At 45.7% G+C, this 24951-nt stretch overlaps 1 protein-coding gene across 2 annotated transcripts in view; it reads right to left on the bottom strand.

Annotated features, from left to right (window-relative positions):
- Nucleotides 1–9199: 9199 nt before the first annotated feature.
- Nucleotides 9200–24951, bottom strand: part of TMCC2 (transmembrane and coiled-coil domain family 2) — a 252850-nt gene continuing 237098 nt past the window's right edge. For both annotated transcript variants that reach the window (XM_077481293.1, XM_077481294.1), the window contains one exon: nt 9200–10998. In XM_077481293.1, coding sequence (XP_077337419.1) covers nt 10687–10998 — 312 coding nt within the window. In that variant the 3' untranslated portion in view covers nt 9200–10686. The remainder of the gene's footprint in view (nt 10999–24951) is intronic.

The following is a 24951-nucleotide window of genomic DNA, read 5'->3' as shown; positions in this document are numbered from 1 at the left end:
CATCTTTGAACTGATTCAAGTACCTATTCCTAAGACTATTAGAGTATGCCTGTTTGGCCTGGTTGATGAGGTGGTGCCTTCAAGGGCCATGCGAACAATGCTGAGTATCCTGCTGTTTTACGGTAGAAAGTCCATTCTTCTGCATTGGAAGAAAACAAGGGCCCCGACGGTTTCCTTTTGGAAAAACCTGGTGAACACGATGTTGCCTTATTACAAACGCACCTATGAGGCCAGAGGATGTATGAAGAAATTTGATAAGGTCTGGCACTCCTGGCTTAATTCCAGCACCACTGTAGGATAATAAAGTAGGGAATTGGTCAGGCTAGGGGTAAAGGAGGTAATTGCTAATGTGAACTGCTGATGACATAGGAATATATGAGGAAATGTCCTGACGGGTACTCTGTTATTTATTAACTTATCGTGGGATTCAGACACTGAATGTATAAGGGAGGGAAGGTGTGAATGGTACAAGGGTGCCAGTCGGGCTGTGACTCTGGGTTAGGGGGGGGGGAGGGGGGGAGGGGGGTGGGGGGTTCGGTTGGACTAGCTAGTTGTTGATGTTAGTTAGTACTGGCCGTTGGCCTGTGGATGTGCCCATTGGCGCGTCCAATGTTTTTGTATGTTTTGCAAAAATTAATAAACAGAATTTGATAAAAAAAAAAGAATAGGCCCGTTTTAAAAAAAAATTATGTAAAACGTTTTTCTTTTGTACAGTGTTAGACTATATGGGGTTGATTTACTAACACTGAAGCGTCCAAAATCTGATGCAGCTCTACATAGAAATCAGCTTCCAGGCTTTATTATCAAAGCTTAATTGAACAAGTTCCAGTTAGAAGCTGATTGGCTACCATGCACAGCTGCACCAGATTTTTGCACTCTCTAGTTTTAGTAAATCAGCCCCTGTATTTCTAATTCAGCCACACTAGGGAGAGGCACCCCTCTCGTTTCCTCTTGACCACTGTTACAGAGATGAAAAATAAGGGGAAATTCCAATTTTTTTAATTGTCATGAGAACAAGAGGAGAGTGGAAATCCTCCAATGGGGGCAAAGGACGTTGATTGGTTAAAAGGAAAAAAAACCAAGGTCTGTTTCCCATGTATACACATATACAGTGCCTTGCGAAAGTATTCGGCCACCTTGAACTTTTCAACCTTTTGCCACATTTCAGGCTTCAAACATAAAGATTTAAAATTTTTATTTTTTGTGAAGAATCACCGACAAGTGGGACACAATTGTGAAGTGGAACGAAATCTATTGGATTTTTGAAACAGTTTTAACTAATAAAAAAAAGTGGGGCGTGCAAAATTATTCGGCCCCCTTGCGTTAATACTTTGTAGAGCCACCTTTTGCTGCGATTACAGCTGCAAGTCGCTTGGGGTATGTCTCTATCAGTTTTGCACATATCGAGAGACTGAAATTCTTGCCCATTCTTCCTTGCAAAACAGCTCGAGCTCAGTGAGGTTGGATGGAGAGCATTTGTGAACAGCAGTTTTCAGCTCTTTCCACAGATTCTCGATTGGATTCAGGTCTGGACTTTGACTTGGCCATTCTAACACCTGGATACGTTTATTTGTGAACCATTCCTTTGTAGATTTTGCTGTATGTTTGGGATCATTGTCTTGTTGGAAGATAAATCTCCGTCCCAGTTTCAGGTCTTTTGCAGACTCCAACAGGTTTTCATTCAGAACGGTCCTGTATTTGGCTGCATCCTCAATTTTAACCATCTTCCCTGTCCCTGCTGAAGAAAAGCAGGCCCAAACCATGATGCTGCCACCACCATGTTTGACAGTGGGGATGGTGTGTTGAGGGCGATGAGCTGTGTTGCTTTTACGCCAAACATATCGTTTTGCATTGTGGGCAAAAAGTTCGATTTTGGTTTCATCTGACCAGAGCACCTTCTTCCACATGTTTGGTGTGTCTCCCAGGTGGCTTGTGGCAAACTTTAGACGAGACTTTTTATGGATATCTTTGAGAAATGGCTTTCTTCTTGCCACTCTTCCATAAAGGCCAGATTTGTGCAGTGTACGACTGATTGTTGTCCTATGGACAGACTCTCCCACCTCAGCTGTAGTTCTCTGCAGTTCATCCAGAGTGATCATGGGCCTCTTGGCTGCATCTCTGATCAGTCTTCTCCTTGTCTGAGCTGAAAGTTTAGAGGGACGGCCAGGTCTTGGTAGATTTGCAGTGGTCTGATACTCCTTTCATTTCAAAATGATCGCTTGCACAGTGCTCCTTGGGATGTTTAAAGCTTGGGAAATCTTTTTGTATCCAAATCCGGCTTTAAACTTCTCCACAACAGTATTACAGGCCTGCCTGGTGTGTTCCTTGGTCTTCATGATGCTCTCTGTGCTTTCAACAGAACCCTGAGACTATCACAGAGCAGGTGCATTTATACAGAAACTTGATTACACACAGGTGTATTCTATTTATCACCATCAGTCATTTAGGACAACATTGGATCATTCAGAGATCCTCGCTGAACTTCTGGAGTGAGTTTGCTGCACTGAAAGTAAAGGGGCCGAATAATTTTGCACGCACCACTTTTCAGTTTTTTATTTGCTAAAAAAGAATTTCAGTCTCTCGATGTGCAAAACTGATAGAGACATACCCCAAGCGACTTGCAGCTGTAATCGCAGCAAAAGGTGGCTCTACAAAGTATTAACGCAAGGGGGCCGAATAATTTTGCACGCCCCACTTTTTTTTATTAGTTAAAACTGTTTAAAATATCCAATAGATTTCGTTCCACTTCACAATTGTGTCCCACTTGTTGGTGATTTTTCACAAAAAATTAAAAATTTTTATCTTTATGTTTGAAGCCTGAAATGTGGCAAAAGGTTGAAAAGTTCAAGGGGGCCGAATACTTTTGCAAGGCACTGTAAAAGACCTAATATTATAACAGAGTATCCAATAACATTTTCCACTACTTAGTATACTAGCAGTAAAAATGGTATTGCTGTAGCATTACGGTGTGGCAGTTTGCAGTATGTAGACTGTGAAGTAGTAATGACACTTAGTTTGATTATACTAGTTTATGAAGCCCACTTATGTGCACACTGAAATAAACTCAGAATCAGAGAGAACATTTACTTGGGGTTCCAAAAGTAACAGTCTAGACATCATCTCAGTAAAGGCCTCCTCAGCTTCAAGAGATTCAGTGGCCCAAGGATTACAGATCAATCTGTGAGCCCCAATCAATACAGTTCTTTTATAGCGTTCAAAGCAATGACTCTTTTTTTGTACCTTCTAAATTTTGAGCATTCCCGAAGCTCAATATAACACTTTGTGTTTGAATTGTATCTGTTTTCGCAGACATTGACAATTTTTTCTTTTGCTGTAAACACTGTTGTGTGATGTGGCTGTCATATATCAGATCCAGGAAATATGCACCTTGTTTCGGGAAGGCTGGGACACATTATATTGGGGGGGGGGGGGGGGAGGGAGGGTAGTTGACAGGTAGAATAGTATCCTATACAGTATCTCACAAAAGTGAGTACACCCCTCACATTTTTGTAAATATTTTATTATATCTTTTCCTGTGACAACACTGAAAGAAATTTCAGTTTGCTACAATGTAAAGTAGTGAGTATATAGCTTGTATAACAGTATAAATTTGCTGTCCCCTCAAAATAACTCAACGCACAGCCATTAATGGCTAAACCGCAGGCAACAAAAGTGAGAATACCCCTAAGTGAAAATGTCCAAATTGGGCCCAAAGTGTCAATATTTTGTATGGCCACCATTATTTTCCAGCACTGCTTTAATTCTTGGGCATGGAGTTCACAGGTTGCCACTGGAGTCCCCTTCCACTTCTCCATTACAACATCACAGGACTGTTGGATGTTAGAGACCTTGCCCTCCTCCACCTTCCATTTGAGGATGCCCCACAGATGTTCAATAGGGTTTAGGTCTGGAGACATGCTTGGCCAGTCCACCACCTTTACCCTCAGGTTCCCTCAATGAACTGTAGCAGCCCCGGTGCCAGCAGCACTCAGGCTGCCCCAGGCCATGACACTCCTACCTTGGTATCAAGCGTGTGTGGCGGCAACCAAGTGAGGAGTACAAGGACAAGTGTGACTTGCCTACAGTCAAGCATGGTGGTGGGAGTGTCATGGTCTGGGGCAGCGCGAGTGCTGCTGGCACTGGGGAGCTACAGTTCATTGAGGGAACCTGAGGGTAAAGGTGATGGACTGGCCAAGCATGTCTCCAGACCTAAACCCTATTGAACATCTGTGGGGCATCCTCAAATGGAAGGTGGAGGAGGGCAAGGTCTCTAACATCCAACAGTCCTGTGATGTTGTCATGGAGAAGTGGAAGAGGACACCAGTGGCAATCTGTGAACTTCATGCCCAAGAGTTAAGGCAGTGCTGGAAAATAATGGTGGCCACACAAAATATTGACACTTTGGGCCCAATTTGGACATTTTCACTTAGTGGTATACTCACTTTTGTTGCCTGCGGTTTAGAGATTAATGGCTGTGTGTTGAGTTATTTTGAGGGGACAGCAAATTTATACTGTTATACAAGTGATACACTCACTCCTTTACATTGTAGCAAAGTTTAATTTCTTCAGTGTTGTCACATGAAAAGCTATAATAAAATATTTACAAAAATGTGAGGGGTGTATTCACTTTTGTGAGATATTGTATATCTCTTATTTATAACAGAAACCTGCATTGAGTTGAATGCTCTTGTGGACACTTTCTGAAAGATACAGCTGATATTGTTTGTAAAATTGTAACAATAATTCTAATACTGACACACGTGTCAGAAACATGGTTCTCCTTCTAAGGCATGAACTGCTTAATGCCCAAACTATCTTTTCTGTCACCAAAAGACAGCTCTACATTGCAGCAAAATTTTCAATGGGGCTTGAAATCAAACATCTCCTGCAATAAGACTTTCCTCTTCGTTAACATACTTTCCCAGGGACTCCTAATGAAATCCATAGCAAAGAAGTTTCAGGTCACTAATGTCTAAAGAGTAACTGCATTTGTAGCATACGCTAAAGTAAGCTATGCCTAATATACTTAAACAGTCTGAAATTGTGCAGGTTGGATTCATGGCCATTCAGAAAATGAGTATAACAGCATCGATATGAATGTATCTAGTTGGTGTAGAATGGTGCATGTCATTATGTAATTATTTTGCAGATATGCTATATCCCCTAAAGTGCATATATATATGAGGGTTCATCTCACCAGCCAGTCTACACCAGAGTCTACAGTTCATGTCCTGCCTCCACTTCTGAGGGAGGAAGGGAGGTGGGTGTAATTTGTCCCTGCACCCTATTCAATCAGTTGTGATGACTTGTGTGATCATCCATATGAGTTCTCCTATGGACTCAGGAGTTTGTTTCACTATGTCAGGGCTACCCTGATAAGAACCAATCAGCCAAGACTAGTAGTCAGTTTTCTGCCTTATTTTACTTTTCATTCTCAGGATGTTGCTTCAAGAGACAGGAGAAGTTTCTTGCAGTACATATACTTACATAGTTAGTCAGGTTGAAAAAAGACACAAGTCCATCCAGTTCAACCATAAACAAATAAAATAAAAAATATCCTACAACATAGAATCTACTACAATGTGGAATTGTCAGTCCTGTCTATACTCTATTTTGGGGGGTTTTCAGGGCAGAATTGTAAATGGCTTTGTATGTTATTGTTAGTGTTTTGAATTTTATTATTGTTAGTGTTTTGAAATTTTATTCATTGAGCATTGGGAAGCCAGTGAAGGGATTGGCAGAGAGTGGCGGACACTGAACGTTTGGTAAGTTGGATGATTCTGGCAGCAGCATTCATGATAGACTGAAGAAGGTGTCGTTTGAGGACAGGTAGGCCAATGAGGAGGGAGTTACAATAGTCAAGGTGAGAGATAAAAAAGGAGTGAATAAGTTGCTTAGTCATGTCAACAGTTAGAAAGGGGCATATTTTGGAGATGTTTCAGAGGTGAAGTCTGCAAGATTTGGACAGTGAATGGATTTGGGGCTGAAAAGACAGGTCCAAGATTACACCTAGCACTCTGGCATGAGGGGAGGGACTGAGGGTTGTATTATTAATCTTGATGCAAAAGTCAGAAGGTTGGGACATGGGCTGGAGGAAAAATTATGAGCTCAGTTTTAGAAAGACTGAGTTTGAGGAAGTGGTGTGACATCCATGTTGATATGCCAGTTAGTAAGTTAGTAAGGCAAGAGGAGACTGAAGGAGTGAGGTGAGGAGTAGAGAGATAGAGTTAGGTGTGTCTTCAGCATAGAGGTGGTAATGGAAGCCACGGGAGTTTATTACCCGACCAAGGGGGGAGGTGTAAATGGAGAAGAGAAGGGGCCTAAGGACACAACCTTGAGGTACCCCTAAAGAAAGAGGAAGTGGAGAGAGGGAAACAGAGTTATAGGTCACACTGAAGGAGTGCTGTGATAGGTAGGAGGAGAATCAGGAGAGTCCTTCCTAATCAGTATACAGCGCTGTGCTCTGGTAGGGTACAGGAACTTTTAATCTTCTTCCTGGAACAAAACTGAGCCGGCCTGAGTGCTGCTTAGTCCTTTAAAGTGGTTGTAAACCCTTAAAAAAAAACAAAAAAAAACCTGCAAGGCAAAGGCATAATGAGCTAGTATGCATAGAATACTAGCTCATTATGTATTACTTACCTTACATCAAAGCCCCCGCAGCCATCCTCGACCCCCCATCTGGCTGCGGACATCCAATCACAGCATGCGCACGGGAGCCGGCGGTAACGCCAAATCTAACTGAAGCAACGGCATGACATGCCATTGCTTCAGTGCGCATGTGCCGATCCCTTTGGCACATGAAGACACAGTACAGGTTTAGGAGATATCCAGGGTAGCTACAGGCAAGCCTTAATATGGGCTTACCTGTAACATAAAGTTATAAAAATGGGTTTACAACCATTTTAAAGAAAGCCTTGTATTTTTATCAGTGATAAAGTTTGCTCTGAATGGCTGAGGTGGAGAAGCCAGTGGATAACATCATGATTCTCACCTCAGCCATTCGGAGAAATCTTTGTTACATAGTAGGTGAGGTTGAAAAAAGACACAAGTCCATCATGTCCAAGCTATGTGTGTGATTATATGTCAGTATTACTTTGTATATCCCTGTATGTATGTTGTGGTCATTCAGGTGCTTATCTAATAGTTTCTTGAAACTATCGATGTTCCTTGCTGAGACCATCGCCTGTGGAAGGGAATTCCACATCCTTGCCGCTCTTACATTAAGGAAACCTCTACATAGTTTAAGGTTAAACCTCTTTTCTTCTAATTTTAATGAGTGGCCATGAGTCTTGTTAAACTACCTTCCGCGAAAAAGTCTTATCCCTATTGTGGGGTCACCAGTACGGTATTTGTAAATTGAAATCATATCCCCTTTCAAGCGTCTCTTCACCAGAGATAATAAGTTCAGTGCTTGCAACCTTTCCTCATACCTAATATCTTCCAGACCCTTTATTAGCTTTGTTGCCCTTCTTTGTACTCGCTCCATTTCCAGCACATCCTTCCTGAGGACTGGTACCAGAACTGGACAGCATACTCTAGGTACTGCCGAACCAGAGTCTTGTAGAGGGGGAGAATTATCGCTTTATCTCTGGAATTAATCCCCTTTTCAATACATGGCAATATTCTGTTTGCTTTGTTAGCAGCAGCTTGGCATTACATGACATTGCTTTGCCTATCATCTACTAGGACTCCCAGGTCCTTTTCCATCCTAGATTCCCCCAGAGGTTTCCCCCCTAGTGTATAGATTCAATTCATATTTTTGCCACCCAAATACATTATTTTCCATTTTTCTACATTGAACCTCATTTGCCATCTAGTTGCCCACTCCATTAAATTGTTCAGAACTTTTTGCAAGGTTTCCACATCCTGCGGAGAAGTTATTGCCCTGCTTAGCTTAGTATTGTCAGAGAGATTGAACTGATTACCCCATCCTCCAGGTCGTTTTGAACAAATTAAACAGGATTGGTCACAGCACTGAACCCCGGGGGACCCCACTACCCACCCCTGACCATTCCGAGTACTCCCCATTTATCACCACCCTCTTAACTTGCCCTTGTAGCCAGTTTTCAATTCATGTACTCACCCTATGATCCATGCCAACAAACCTTATTTTGTACAGTAAACGTTTATGGGGAACTGTGTCAAATGCTTTTGCAAAATCCAGATACACCACGTCAACGGGCCTTCCTTTATCTAGATGTATTTGTTTACATTGATAAAATACAAGGCTTCATGTAAATGGCTGAGCAGCCCTCAGTCTGACTTTACTGTGTTCTGACAGTAGGTAGGAAGTCCCCATACAACTGCCGGAACACAGAGATGTATACTGTATGGGCCACCTTGGATCAAACAAACTATTTAAAGTGAATGTTAGGCCCCTTTTGCATATATACTGTAGCTATGTAAAGCATTATAAAAAAGTGTCTATACTGTTTAAAATGTGGTAATACACTGTCTCACCCTGCTCTGCCCATGCTCAGTTGCTCTCTATTTTTAGGCACTGTGCTAAATTTGTAGAGGCCAATTTGCTGACAGCCTAAAAATTTACTGCTGTTCAGGGACTCTGGCCTTCAGCAAAATGGCAGCCTTAGGCAAGAAGAAACAGGAACAATGCTAGAGGCAATTTACATCACATGCTAATTTTGGTACCATGATTATAAATGGGGAATGTTTCTTGCTAAAGAAGATAATTTTTTATCAAGTTGCTATGTGTAAAGTTCCACTGGAGTTAAAGCATTTGTAAACGTTCCGTTTTTTGTTTTTAAAACAAACACGTCATACTTGCTCTGTGCAATGTCTCCCACTGCTGTGTCTTAGCCAATGGGGAGGGAGAGACCTAGGAGAGCTTATGCCCTTGTGAACATTTCTGGATTGGGCTTAGGTGAGCATGGGGGGGAACTGCACAATGAAGGTTTTTTTACATTTACGCATACAAACCTTCAAACTTTAGAACCACTTTAAGAAGCATTTTATACTTGCGTGATATTTCTTCTTCTTTAATCTTTCTGATTCAGATATATTATGAAATAATATCAGGAAAAATATATCATTCAGCATCATTATAAGACAAATTAATTTTTCAGCAATTATATCACATATAAGAAAAAATAAATTTACAATTTTGAAAAATTACCCTATTTGATCAATAAATGTTTTTGCAGTCACATCATAATAAATAATATATCTACATTTTCTCTGATATTTTTAAGTGTGTACATTTTATTTTCTTTGAGAAGCAAAATAATATAATACACAGACCTTGCCTTGTGACACTTTCTGTTACATGAAACAAGTGAGGAACAAGGTAAAGGCTGTTAAATGGCCCTTCCAAACATTATTGAAATACAATGATAAAAAGTCTTCCACTTAACAAAGACAAACTTGTGATATGTACACATACATTTTAAAGGAAGACCTTCCACCCTCTAATTATGTATACATACATATGTTTAAAATGTAAAAATATAATCTAAAACAGTGAAATAAAGTTGGTTAACAAAGGTGGTGTTGAGTTTCTGTTGTCTTGTGTTTATTTGGCTCTCCCAAATATTAAACCTGTAGATGCGTGTGAATAGGCCACAGATGCACATTAATCTGAAATCCGTTTTTAATGATTAAACAGACAAATAAATAAATAAATAAATAAATATGTAATCCTCATGTGTACTACAGGCAAGCCTGTCTCAACAGAAACAGATACATTGAATACAATGCAATTTTAAACTGCATTCTAAATACTGTATGCTATGATACCAGGCCAATCTGCTGGATATAAAACAGAACCACTGATGTATTTCCAATAATCTAGTGCAGTAAAGCACCAACCAACATTAAAAATTGAAAGTCTGTTATAGTTATTGCATTTTCATTAAAGTAAATGAAAACATTTAAACAAATGCTCTTTTGCTATGTATAAAGTTTTACATTTTTGGATGTTTGTAATGCTGGCTATGCAGCATTGATACAGCAGTCACCCTCTTGCAAAGTCTTTAAAGAAAGTAGGTTAGGAAAAAATAAATACTTGATGCCTGGTTAAATTACATAAGTCAGAGATGCTATGACCATTGTTTTTCTCCCACTAACCCCACCTATAAGTCCATAAGCATTCACTGCTTTTGAGGTTGTGGGAGTCACATTACTATACAGACATGTCCTTATAAGTATTTAAAATAAAAGGTGAGTTTCATGAGAGGTATTGCAGAAAGTCACAATCCATTCATTGCACACCTCATTATTACTTCTCAAACTCATAATTCAAAGAATTCAACCTTGATTGCATTACCGATTACTGCTTCACCCAATGAAAGCTTTGCAAATAATAATATAAAATAATGCAGGGACCTTTTACCAAATGTGCCACATTCCACAGCATTCCATGAAAGTATTCAATCTGCTTTACATATTTTGTAAACAAAGTGTTCCTTTACATACTTTCATTGTTATTTGAAGATCTACCATAGAGGAACCTATAAATAGCCTTCATATTTCACATGGTTGTGCCAAATAGCTGCCAATTTAAATAAAATGCTCTACATACTGTAGGTATGTTAACATACGGATATACAGTTTCATTCAATTATATATGTAAAGAAGTAATTGGCCAGCATTTTCCAATAAGCTGATTCTTCTTTTCAGAAGCAGTGAGAGGGAACATTGGTGTGAGTTACAAACATCAAGGGCGAGGGATCAGCTGGGTAAGAGAACATGTTCTAGACCATAAGTAATGCAGTCCCAGTGCCTCCAGAGAGTGAGCAGGGAGAGGAGGAAGAGTAGAGATGACAAAAGGCGTAGGCGTGTTTTCATCAATGGTGTGATGAAACTTGCAGCAGTGGATACAAAAACTAGAAGGACAGCCATGAGAGCTAACAGCACATTGATGAACTTGCCTAGTAGAGCACGAGCATTGGCATTTTCCACCCCTTCTAACTGTACAACCTGTTGCTGTTGTTGCTGCAACTCTAGTTTAGTGATACGGGTGAGACAAGACTCCACAGCTTCCTAAAAAACAAAAAGTGAAAAATATTATAAATACCAATAATAAGATAGGTTGCTTAGCATTAGTTTGTAATGGTCACCATAGGCACTTACAGTATCTCACAAAAGTGAGTACACCCCTCACATTATTGTAAAGTATTTTATTATATCTTTTCATGCGACAACACTGAAGAAATTACACTTTGCTACAATGTAAAGTAGTGAGTGTACAGCTTGTATAACAGTGTCAATTTGCTGTCCCCTCACAATAAATCAACACACAGCCATTAATGTCTAAACCACTGGCAACAAAAGTGACTACACCCCTAAGTGAAAATGTCCAAATTTGGCCCAGTTAGCCATTTTCCCTCCCCACTGTCATGTGATTCAGTGTTACAAGGTCTCAGGTGTGAATGCGGAGCAGGTGTGTTAAATTTCGTGTTATAGCTCTCACTCTCTCATACTGATCGCTGGAAGTTCAACATGGCACCTTATGGCAAGGAACACTGATGATCTGAAAAAAAAAATTGCTGCTCTACATAAAGATGGCCTAGGCTATAAGAAGATTGCCAAGACCCTGAAATTGAGCTGCAGCACGGTGGCCAAGACCATACAGCGGTTTAACCGGGCAGGTTCCACTCAGAACAGGCCTTGACATGGTCAACCAAAGAAGTTGAGTGCATATGCCCAGCATCATATCCAGAGGTTGTCTTTGGGAAATAGACTTATGAGTGCTGCCAGCATTGATGCAGAGTTTGAAGGGGTGGTAGAGCACTCTGTCAGTGTTCACATGCCACACACTGTATCAAATCAGTCTTCATGGCTGTCATCCCAGAAGGAAGCCTCTTCTAAAGATGATGCACAAGAAAGCCTGCAGTTTTCTGAAGACAAGCAGACTAAGAACATGGATTACTGGAATCAAGTCGAGTGGTCTGATGAGACCAAGATAAACTTACTTGGTTCAGGTGGTGTCAAGCGTGTGTAGTGGCAAACAGGTGAGGAGTACAAAGACAAGCGTGTCAAGCCTACAGTTAAGCATGGTGGTGGGAGTTTCATGGTCTGGGGCTGCATGAGTGCAGTCAGCACTGGGGAGCTACAGTTCATTGAGGGAACTATGAATGCCAACATGTACTGTGACATACTGAAGCAAAGCATGATCCCCTCACTTTGGAGACTGGGCCTTTAGGGCAGTATTCCAACATGATAACGACCCCAAACAGACCTCCAAGATGACCACTGCCTTGCTAAAGAAGCTGAGGGTAAAGGTGATGGATTGGCCAAGCATATCTCCAGACCTAAACCCTATTGACGTTAACAGAAGGTGGAAGAGCACAAGGTCTCCAACATCCACCAGCTACGTGATGTTGTCAGAGGAGTGGAAGAGGACTCCAGTGGCAACCTGTGAACCTCTGGTGAACTCCATGCCCAAGAGGGTTAAGGCAATGTTGGAAAATAATGGTGGCCACACAAAATATTGACACTTTGGGCCCAATTTAGACATTTTCACTTGCAGTTGGGGTGTGCTCACTTTTGTTGCCAGCGGTTTAGACATTAATGACTGTGTGTTGAGTTTGAGGGTATACAAGCTGTACACTCACTACTTTTACATTGTAGCAGAGTATCATTTCGTCACTATTGTCACATATAAATGTATAATAAAATATTTCCAAAAATGTGAGGGGTGTACTCACGTTTTGTGAGATACTGTAGTTACATAGTTAGGTTGAAAAAAGACACAAGTCCATCTAGTTAAACCAATTTTAAAAAATCATACCATCCCATATACACAATCCTATACCCACAGTTAATCCAGAGGAAGGTGAAAAACCCCAGCAAAGCATGAGCCAATTTGCTTACAGCAGGGGGAAAAAAATTCCTTCCTGATCCCCTGAAACACCGTTGGAAATTCCCTCGATCAACTTTACCTATAAATGTTAGTACCCAGTTATACTATGTACATTTAGGAAAGAATCCAGGCCTTTTTTAAAGCAATCTGGCCAGAACCACTTCTGGAGGGAGTCTATTCCACAGCTCTTACCTTAAAGAAACCTTTCTGTATTTGTAGATGAAATCTCTATTCCTCTAGACCGGTGGTCATCAACCCATTCCTCAGGGCCCACTAACAGACCAGGTTTTATCTATTACCTTGGGGAGATGCAGACTAGAATACTGCAATCACTGAGAAGCAAATGATATAACCTGTGTTGTATTTCAGTTATCTTGCAAACCTGGCCTGTTAGTGGGCCCTGAAGACAGAGTTGATGACCACTGCTCTAGACATAAAGAGTGCCCCCTAGTCCTCTGTGATGATCTTAAAGTGAATGATTCAACATCAAGTTCATTATATGGACCACTTATGTATTTGTACATGTTGATCATATCTCCCCTTAATCTCTTCTCAAGAGAGAATAAATTCAGTTTCTCAAAAATCTTTCCTCATAGCTGAGCTTCTCCATGCCTCTTATCAGTTTGATTGGCCTTCTCTGTACTTTCTCCAGTTCCCCCGATATCCTTTTTAAGAAGTAGTGCTCAACGTAAATTGAAATTTAATAGAAACATCTGATGATGAAAGGAGATGAAACACAGTAAGTTGCAATCCTTGTCAAACTAAGGGACAACTGGGGCAGTCAGTTGTTCTGAAGTGTACAGCTGGGGGCATTAGAAATACCAATATGATAACCAGAACCGCACAACAGTATAGTTTACTAATGGATCACCAGGAACATTTATGGAGAATAGTTTATCACTGCAACAAAGGGATTGGTATTATAATTCACCAGTGGGTTGTTAAAGATATTGTTGGACAATAAAGTTCACCATTCATCTGCCAAAGACAATGCCGGACATTGATCACAGAAATGTTGATACAGTTTGATGTTTATCAGATTGTAATTTTCAGTAGATGTCGTTTTAAATGGTGTATTTTACACATTATACTAACGATGATGCTTAACTAAAATCATCATAACCATTGTGTTTAAAGGTATTACATTTTGGCAAACTAAGTATATTGGAGCTGCTCTGTGCAAAATCAAGTATGACTTTTATTTTTCAAAATTAACGTTATCCTTTATGCCGCGTACACACGAGCGGACTGTATGGCCTACTTAGTCCGCCGAAACACATTTCAGCGGACAGTCCGCTCGTGTGTGGGCTTCAGCTGACTTTTTCAGCGTGCAGTCTGATGTACTAAGAATTTCGTTTTTTTCTAAATTCTGTCCGTCGTACTCACATTTCGGCGGACAATCCGGCCGTGTGTATGCCAGTCCGCCGTACTTTTGAAATGAGCGGACTTTTCCCGCCCGGAGAAAAGTCCGCTCATTTAGAGTGGGTATCCAGGTAGGCGGGGCCCGCGAAGGAGACGTCGCTGGCCCCGCCGCCTGGTATGGACTTAAAGGGGAACCCCAACGCCGAAAAAAATCGGCGTGGGGGTCTCCCCCAAGTTCACAACAGACCCTTGTCCGAGCACGCTACCCGGCCGGCCAGGAAAGGGGGGCGAGTGAGCGCCCCCCCTCCTGAGCCGTACCAGGCCGCGTGCCCTCAACATGGGGGGTGCCTTGGGGAAGGGGGGCCGCATAAAGCCATGTGACACCGCCCCTTGTCCCTATATAAGTGGCCGCGCAGCGCGGCCCTGGCATTGTGGCCGGAGAGAGCGTCGAGTCAACATCTCCTGGAGAAGAAGGAGAAGAAGAAGAAGAAGAAGAAGAAGAAGAAGAAGAAGAACGGAAGGCGGCGGCGGCGGCGACAGAAGACCGGGCCACCGCCTGTAAAAGAGCTATAAGAAGGCGCGGTGGCCCGGCAGAAGAACCGAAGAGGGGGACAAGACCCCCGAAGTCGGGAGAAGAGGCCGGCGGCGAGGAAGAAAGCCGGACTCCTCCGCTAGCAAAAGAGCTACAAGAAGATAGCGGAGGAGTCCGGCGAGAAGACCCCCGAAGACGGAAGACCCCCGGAGCTGTGCAATAAAGTATTTTATCTCGTGTGTTGTGTTTTTTTTTGTACTTTTATTTTACAGGTGAATGGGTAGGGGTACATTGTACCCCATACTCATTCACATAGGGTGGGGGGCCAGTATCCGGGGGCCCCCTTATTAAAGGGGGCTCCCGGATTCCGATAAGCCCCCCGCCCGCAGACCCCGACTACCAACGGCCAGGGTTGTCGGGAAGAGGCCCTTGTCCTCATCAACATGGGGACAAGGTGCTTTGGGGTGGGGGGGCCGCGCGGCCCCCCCTTCCCCAAGGCACCCCCCCATGTTGAGGGCATGCGGCCTGGTACGGCTCAGGAGGGGGGGCGCTCGCTCGCCCCCCTTTCCTGGCCGGCCGGGTAGCGTGCTCGGACAAGGGTCTGTTGTGGACTTGGGGGGGACCCCCACGCCAATTTTTTTCGGCGTTGGGGTTCCCCTTTAAGTCCATACCAGGCGGCGGGGCCAGCGACGTCTCCCTCGCGGGCCCCACCTACCTGGAGACGCGCTCGAAATGAGCGGACTTTCCTCCGCGTGTGTGGGCGAGTCCGTTCATTTCAAAAGTAGGGTGGATAGTACGGCGGACTTAGTACGCCGTATTAGTCCGCTCAAAAAGTGCCGTGTGTGGGCAAGTAGCCCGTTCGGAAATTCCGACGGACAGTCTGGCGTACTTTTCCGCCAGACTAAGTACGTCATACAGTTTGACCGTGTGTACGCGGCATTACAATCACTTTAAGGTTTTCCACATATTTCAGGCATTGGGGGTGGTAGTTAAAACCTTGGCATAGCTGATTTGTGTAAAGCACCTATTAACAGACTATTTGAGCAAAATTAGCCAATCAGATTATGCGTAAGTACAGTCCCAAAATTCCACTAAACACAATACCTACACATTAACAACGCTCTAAAATTAAATCTACACCATAATATATATATATATATATATATATATATATATATATATATATATATATACACACACACTATGGAAAAAAGGAATCCAAAGAATAGAAAAGTTCATAAAGAAGGGTGTCTGTGATCCAAAAGCCCTCAGGTTTGATAGGAGAGTCTTCTCACAGAATACCCAGCACACCATGCATATCAAGACCAGCTACATGCTCCGTGTGATTCCCCCCTTTGCAAATGCAAGTACCCCTAAGGGGTTAATCTTAGGTGTTGTAAAAGGTTTTCACTAAGAGGTAATCTTGTACTGCAGTCATCAACCCGTCACAGGTATCTCCACCCAGGAACTTTTGTTTATACCAGGATTCCACTTAGATTGGTCATGAAACGGGAAGGAGTTGACCAGCTGGTCTTTTAATCTCACTGGCGGAGTGTGGCTTGGGGTGAATTTTTATTACCAAAAGCAGTAACCCCAAGCCACACATGGGATTGCATTGCAGGATTCATGTACAGCTTACTTTCCTTGTCCCCAGGATCCTGCGATGTCTCCCCGCTGTCTGTGCGAGCTGTCTCCTCTGCTCGATCTATTGCAGTGCTGAGCTCCATTCCCTGCGAGCATCGCGACGCATGGGGACATAGCCCAGGGTAAAAATTAAAAAAGTAAAATACACATAACACATACAGTACACTGTAATCTTACAGATTACATTACTGTATCAAATTACTTCACATCGCTTTTGTCCCTAATGCTTTGTCCAGTGCCCTACATGTAGTTTTATATGATATATACTATTCTTTCTGCCTGGAAACTGGAGATTGTCCAAAGCAACCAAAAAGTGCCCCATTACATCACCAACTAGAAAACAGCGACAATTAGAACACTTGCAGAATTGGGCGATAGTGATTTGTGGGGAAATTAGTCATCAAACACTGAAAGTGACGACAGCGACAATTCAGCAACTGAGCAAATTTCTGTGTTTTTGATTTGATTACATTATTGAATAAATGTTATTATTAAAATGTTATTATTATTATATTATTATTTGTTATAATTATTTATTATATTATAATTTATGATTTTGTGTTTAAACTTTATCATACCTGGGATGTCTACTAGACTCTTGTTTGGACAGATTTAAGTGAGTTATTCCTAAGAATTACAGGCCTGGGGGCGTGGCCAGGATGGCACTGTGAGCGGCTGCTTTTTTAGTGAGCTCCACTTCTGCTACACTTACCCGGATCCAGGATTGCCTTTCCTCCTCCATATTCAGCCCCTCCAGAGCCTGAGGTTGGAGCCTGTTAGCCCCGCAGCCCAGCGGGAGAGGGTGGAAGGCGCGGCGCTCTCCTGGCCGCTCCGCAGCCTCAGCGTTGATTTAGGCCGCAGCCGCGGCCTTTCCTGGCAGCTCCCGCCCGGGCGGCGGAGCGCGGTGTCCGCGGAGGATCGAGGCGGGACCCCCGAGACCTGTGGCTGAACAGAGGGTGGACCCCTCCCTGGCGGATGATTGCGGCCCAGACGCGGAATCCGGACCTCCGGCGGTGAATAGGCCGCGACTGCGGCCTTTCCTGGCGGCCCCTGCCCGAGCGAGTGCACCCCCGTGACCTGTGGCTGACCGCGGGGTGAACCCATAAGTGGTGAGGCGGAACCTGGACGTTCCGGCAGCGAGTAGGCCGCGACCGGGGCCTTTCCTGGCGGCCTGGGGGCTCCAACCTGTAGCCCCCCCCTGCACTGAGGTGAGGTCACCTCCCTAGCCTGCTCATCATATGGGGAGGAGAGGGGGCTTGTTTTGAGGAGGTTGCTGACCCCCCGCCCCCGGTATACAGGGCCCATCTGGGACATCGATTGGAGGGACTCAGTCTCCACCAGCAGCTCAGGGGCGCCCCCCCCCCTGACGGCCCCTGCAGGGTGAGACCGAGCAGGGGACTTCTTTGATGCCCCAGCTGTCCGGGAGGACCACGGTGGCCCTGGGCACGGGACCGGGCCCTTCTGCCCACACACACACCACAGCCCTCCCTTAATGGCCCGAAGACACCCGGACTCTATAACCGGGGCATCAGAGGTCTGCCGGTGGACACTCTCTGAACCCACCTGGACTTGTCCTGCGCCACTCCATCTGAATGAGGCGCCGGAACTCAGGCAAGAATTTTAGTAAAGGGGGCAAGCGTCTGTCTTTCCCATCCCAGCAGGACCCCCCCCCCCGGGCAGACTTGGTCCCCCAGGAGGAGACCCGTACCACACGGAGTGCCCATAGAGCTTCCCAGACGGCCCCCATGGATCCGGCCGTGTCCCGGCCTCCCTGGCTGGCGGAGGTCATGGCGGCCATTGCCACTTGTCAAACCACCCTAACAGCCAAAATGGAAGCCGTGCAGTTGGATATGGGTCTTATCAGACAGGATATAGACAAACTCAGATCCAGGGTTACTGAGACCGAGCAAAGGGTGAGCAATACTGAAGACACAGTGTCCGAACATGGAGCTGCACTTCGCACCCTTCAAACTAAAGTTAAAGCCTTGGAATACAGAGCTGAGGATGCCGAGAATAGGAACCGGCGCAATAATCTCCGCATTGTCGGCCTCCCGGAGGGGGCTGAGGGGAACAACCCCACCTGCTTTGTGGAGGGCATGCTGCGGGACCTCCTCCCTGGTGCTCGTTTCTTGTCTCACTACGCAGTGGAAAGGACACACCACGTACCACCTAAACCGGGGCCTCCTGGAGCCCCCCCGCGAACCTTCATCCTCCGCCTCCTTAATTTCAGAGACCGAGATGAGGTTCTTCACGCTTCTAGAACGGTCGGCGACCTTCGGTATCAGAATGCCAGACTGATGATCTTCCCTGACTACTCGGTGGAGACTCAGAAGCTCAGGAAATCCTTTGATTATGTGAAAGCGGCTTTGAGAGCACGTAACATCCGCTATAGTGTTCTTTTTCCGGCCCGTCTAAGAGTCCAGGACGGAGAGACGACCCGCTTCTTTAACACCCCCGGAGAGGCTTCCGCCTGGATTGATTCGCTGGCGCCGGCCCGCTGATTGACCAAATACCTCTTCGGAATTGATCACAACCCATTCTACTGTTGGGATGCCCACGGCCTTTGTTGCACCTGTTGTGCCCTGTTTGCACCGATGGTGGGCTCACCTCTAATGCTGGCAGCAACCTCCCCGGTAGCTGGAGTTCAAGTTGATACCCCTGACCTGAGATACGGTCGGGAGAAGGCTGCGACATGCCGCTCCTCTTTGCCCTTTCCTGCTCCCTCCTGGAGCATGGGGGCTCATACCATATGTTCCTTCTTCCCCTTTTTGGATCATTTTCACTGATGGGACAAACTGCAGATTTTCCGTATCCTCCTAGAACCGTGTCCCTGTCAGCTTCCTCCATAGAGCAGGTGGTTGCCTCACGCCTAGTGAGCCGCTCACTTGGTTACCTAAACCCCCCCAGGATGTCTGGGGGGGTGGAACTTGCCTCCTGCACCCTGTTGCAGCCGGCGAGCTGATACACTTTGGGATGAATACCCTCCTTAGTTTAAGGGGGTTGGGTGGGGTGGGGGGTTTGGACTGTTCCCCTAACGGGGCCAGTGATTTTTGTTTCCCTTTTTCTTTTTTCATGTATGGTTATTGGGGATATCTGTTTGTTCTCTGTTTGGTTTTGTTGTACTTGTTTACTAAAAATATTGATATTTCAGTGTTGCAATGTCCTCGGATATGTATGTCCCGGGTCCAGCGGTCCAATCCCGGAGCTGGGTTCCACAATGATCCTGATCCTTCTACTGCCCCCAGAGTCCATGTCTACACTTAGCATTGTATCCTGGAACACCAGGGAGTTGAACTCCCCGGTTAAGCGATCCCGGGACATACATATCCGAGGACATTGCAACACTGAAATATCAATATTTTTAGTAAACAAGTACAACAAAACCAAACAGAGAACAAACAGATATCCCCAATAACCATACATGAAAAAAGAAAAAGGGAAACAAAAATCACTGGCCCCGTTAGGGGAGGCCACGGTAGTGTGGGATGCCTTGAAGGCTACCACGAGGGGGCACTATTAGACTATCATTACCAAAATACGCAGGGAACGTAGAGCAGAACTAAAAAGAGCTGAGGGAGAGGCGGTCTGCACGGAGGCTCTTTTTGTCCGCACTCGGGACCCCCAACATTATCTGCAACTGCAAATCCTTACCAGGGAGGCTGTTGATCTCCGCACCTCTCTCACCCAGAAGAGAAGGCTGGCTCAGTCCCAGCGGATCTTTGAGCAGGGGGAGAGGTCCGGGAGGATGCTGGCCTGGCTCTCCAGGGAACAGGCAGGGGGGTTGAGCATTTCACATATCAGGGACAAATCCGGCCAGTTGATTCACACGTACCGAAATAGGCTGGACGCCCCTATCACGGTTCTGGAGATTCTCCAGGCGCTTAAATCTATGCAGGCGGGTAAGACGCCGGGACCGGACGGAATCCCGGCGGAATTCTATAAGCACTACGCTACGGAGCTCTCTGACAGACTCCACCATCTATTCTCTGCGTCGTCGCATATTGATAAACTTCCCAACACCATGAGTGAGGCGATCATAGTGGTGATCCCCAAGCCGGGGAAGGACCCCACCTTGTGTTCATCATACCGCCCTATATCACTTTTAAATGTGGACGCAAAAATCCTGGCCAAAATCCTGGCCAACAGACTAAGCTTAGTTATCACGACCCTTGCACAGACATTAATATCAGACGCCTACTCACACACATAGATAAAGCAGCCGGGGGGGAGACGGGTGCAGTGGCCTCTCTCGACGCGGAGAAGGCTTTTGACTCTGTCGAGTGGGGTTATCTATAGGAGGTGCTCTCGCGATTCGGATTTGGCCCGGGATTTACGAACTGGATCCGCATGCTGTACCACAGCCCCTCTGCTAGAATCCGTACCAATGGCTGTCTCTCCGGGCAGTTTCAGCTGGCACGGGGTACAAGACAGGGGTGACCCCTCTCACCAGCCTTATTCGCCCTCGCGATGGAGCCCTTGGCTATTTTGCTGAGAGCGGATACTGGGATAAAGGGAATACAAGTAGGGCCCATCGAAGAAAAGCTGTCCTTGTAATGCAGATGACGCTCTGCTTTATTTAGCGGATGCGTCGTCTTCTTTAGACACTGCACTAGACCTGATTAATCGTTTCGGTCGGTACTCAGGCATCCACATCAATTGGGACAAATCGGTTCGTTTCCCGCTCCACTCCTCGACCCCTCGCGTACCTCACCCACAGCTTAAATGGGTGGAAAGTTTTATATACCTGGGGATTAAGGTCAGTGGTAGAGTTCAGAACTATCTGGAGGACAATCTACAGCCACTCATGACACAATTAGGGGCTAGGTGCACGGCATGGCGATCTCTCCCTTTATCCCCAGTGGGCAGAGTCAATTTGCTAAAAATGATCTATCTCCCCAACTACCTGTACTTCTTTCGTAATACCCCCATCCACATCCCCAGGACTTTTTTCCAAAGACTGGAGAGTCTGTTGATATTCTTTGTCTGGGCTGGGAGACCCCCCAGGGTAGCCAAGCAAATACTATATCTCCCACTATCGGGGGGGGGGGGGGGGGCGCCTGGCGCTCCCAAACCTTTAGATCTACTACTGGGCGGCCGTTTTGGCCACAATTCGGTGGTGGTTCTCCCAGCCCACAAAGAACCCGGTGGTCACCCTGGAGGCAGCCATCCTTGGCTCCTATGCAGCTCTGAGTAACCTACCATTTCGGGGGCTTAGGGCGAGCTCCTCCATGACGAGCTTGATGCGTACCACGGTGAGGGTCTGGCGGGAGGCAAGGAGGAGCTATGGGAAGCCCAACCACATCTCCCCACATATGCCCCTGTGGGGCAACCCCATGCTCCCTCACCTGAATAGTATCCCAGACCCTTCTCTGTGGGCGAAAAGAGGAATCGTCACTTTAAAGCACATAATTTATCAGGGTAGGCTAATAACTTTCCAGGAACTCAGACGTACATATGAACTTCCAATCTCTTTCCAGTTCAGATATTGGCAACTGAAGCATGCCTTTGGGGCTCAGTTTTCTGCCCCTCTGACTCTGGAATCGGACTCCATTGAACGTCTACTGACTTACAGGGTGATGGGGAGAACCCTGTCGACCTTATATCTTTACCTCACGGTGGAACATGACACTAATTTGACCAAATCCCGGGAGAAGTGATGCTCGGACATTCCATCCTTAGGGGAGGAGGAATGGGAGGAGTGCCTGACTTCTTACATTCCATCAATGGTAGCTGTGAAAGACAGGTTTATACAATTTAAATTCCTGCATAGGGCCTACTTTACCCCTCAGAGGCTGGCGCGTATTTACCCCCAAAGGGACCCTAATTGTCAAAGATGTAAACAGGAGGTGGGCACTTTCTGGCACATGGTCTGGTCATGTCCCAAAATCCAGCCCTACTGGGAGGAAGTGGTTTCTACGCTAAATACTGTGACCAGGTCGAACCTTCAGGTCGACCCTCAAACCCTACTATTGAGCCATTTGGCAGACGTTGAGGGGGACAGGTACTGCAAACTGTGCCTTACCTTCGCATTGTATTATGCCAGACGCGAGATTCTACTGAGATGGAAACTCGAAGACCCCCCTACCCCTGCCTCGTGGAGGAGATCAGTGAACCTGGTGCTCCCCCTGTATAAGTTGACCTATGAAAGTAGGCAATGCCCAGGGAAATTTGATAAAATTTGGTCCTCCTGGATAGACGCGTCTGCTGATCTTGGTTCCCCCTCCCCCTAACTTTGAGTTTAACTGAGACGGGGGTGGATCCGCCCCCCCCCCCCCGGTTGACCGCCCTGATCTCTCTCTCCCGACCATTTCCACCCTGACCTCCCTGGCCCACCTCCCCCCCTCCCGCAGGCTTGCGCAAATGTCAGGTACCTGCATGATGACTGTGAAGTTCTGCCGGGGATGTCCTGCATTTATGATAGAGTAATGTTATTTAGGTACTTATGTTATCTATACTGCTGGATTATTAATTTCAGAATGATTACTGGATGAAGGTGGTTTCTCCTTTCTACAACTAGAGTAATATCGGACTTACTGTACTTTGCAATGTAATGCTGATTTGTCTACTAAAATTTTCTGTTAAAAAAAAAAAAAGAGGAGACTGAACAAGTCTCTCCTGAAAGACCCTGAGACCCATGCAGACCTACTTAGGGAAATAGAAAGTTACTTTGAGCATAACCGGGATTCCGTTTCCAACCCCCTCATGCTATGGGCAGCTCATAAATGCTACATTAGGGGCATTCTTATTAAACATGGTCATAGACTTAAAGTGGCCAAAACAGAGGCTCTCTCCACACTTATTGCCAAGCTCCATGCATGTGAACGACGGCATAAATCCCAGCCGACTGCTGCGTTGGAGGGGGAGGTGAGGGATCTTAGAGAGCAAATCAGAGACTTCTCTCTCTTTCAGGCTAGAACCAGACTTATGTGGGTCCGCAGGACGTACTACGAATATGGAGACAAATGCAGTAGGTCCCTAGCGAACTCCCTGCGCACCCAGCGCAACGCGTCTTTCGTCCCGACCATAGCTTCCCCTTCGGGGGATAAGCTTCATGATTCCAGAAGGATAGCAGAGAGCTTCCGATCTTTCTATGAAGGCCTTTATAACTTGTACCCCCGGGACTCAGGAGATGCCCAACACGGCGGCCATTGACGACTACCTTGCTTCGGCAAACCTCCCGTCACTGACACAGGAAGAGATGGAGCTTCTTTCGCAGCCAATCTCCCCGGAGGAATTGTCGGCTGCGTTAAAAGACTCACCCAAGGGCAAGGCACCAGGCCCGGATGGGTTCACGGTCCCCTACTATAGGGCCTTCCTCTCTCTGTTATCCGCGCCGTTTGTGTCAGCCTTTAACGCTCTATTGGAGGGTCAGACCTTCCCGCCAGAGCTGTTACAGGCCAGCATATCGGTCATACCCAAACCGGAGAAGGATCCTCTTCTCTGCGCAAACTATAGGCCCATCTCCTTATTAAACTGCGACCTCAAGCTCTTCACTAAGATATTAGCGGAGCGGTTGGCGCCCATTCTCCAACGCCTGATACCTCTGGACCAGGTTGGGTTTGTTCGCAACAGGGAGGCCCGTGACAATACGACCAGGACAATCAATGTTATTGAACGTGCTAGACGCCTTAAACTGCCGATTATGCTGCTCTCTGTGGGCGCAGAAAAGGCGTTCGACAGGGTGAGCTGGCCTTTTTTGCTAGCCACCCTGCGAAGTCTGGGTATACCTCCCCCCATGCTTACATGGGTTTCGGCCCTTTACTCGTCTCCGACGGCGGTGGTTAGGGTCAATGGATTTGCCTCGTCGCGTTTCACTATTGGCAATGGAACGAGGCAAGGGTGTCCGTTGTCCCCCCTTTTGTTTGTCCTGTCGCTTGAACCATTGTACATCATATCAGGCAGAACGTAGACATCAAGGGATTGGACACGCCCTCGTACCACCACAAGGTCGCAGCTTTTGCTGATGACCTCTTGTTTTATGTCTCGGAGCCTCACATTACATTGCCGAATCTTTTAGCGGAAGTAAGACGATATGGCACCCTGTCAAATTTTAAAATTAATTTACAGAAATCGGAGGCACTCAATGTCTCCCTGTCTACCAACGCCCAGACGAGTTTAAGCTCTAATATTCCCTTTCGTTGGGCTGCTGAAGCTATACAATATCTAGGTACCAAGGTTCCCCCGGATCCGCATCTGATTTTTCAATTGAATTTTCAGCCGCTCCTAAAAAATTTTGCCGTAGATCTAGAGAGGTGGTCAAAGTTGGCGACATCCTGGTTTGGGAGATGTAACGTGCTCAAAATGAATGTAATGCCCAGACTCTTGTACCTATTACAAGCCTTACCGATAAAAATCCCCCAATCATTTTTTAAAGCCATGCGCACCGTCTTTATTCGCTACGTATGGCAAGGCAGGCCTCCAAGACTCAGCAGAACACTACTGCTCAGACCGAAAGACAAGGGTGGGATTGGCCTCCCAGACCCGGCATGGTATTGTACGGCGATACACATGAACAGAGTAGTCGACTGGTGCAGACATCTGAGGGATAAGCTGTGGGTTCGACTAGAACGTGAATCCGTACCATTTCCACTTG

Source organism: Lithobates pipiens, unplaced genomic scaffold (assembly GCF_037356315.1).
Source record: "Lithobates pipiens isolate NorthernLeopardFrog02 unplaced genomic scaffold, aLitPip1_a1.2 Scaffold_16, whole genome shotgun sequence".
NCBI classification, from domain to species: Eukaryota; Metazoa; Chordata; class Amphibia; order Anura; family Ranidae; genus Lithobates; species Lithobates pipiens.
This window is presented reverse-complemented; position numbering and strand designations above follow the sequence as displayed.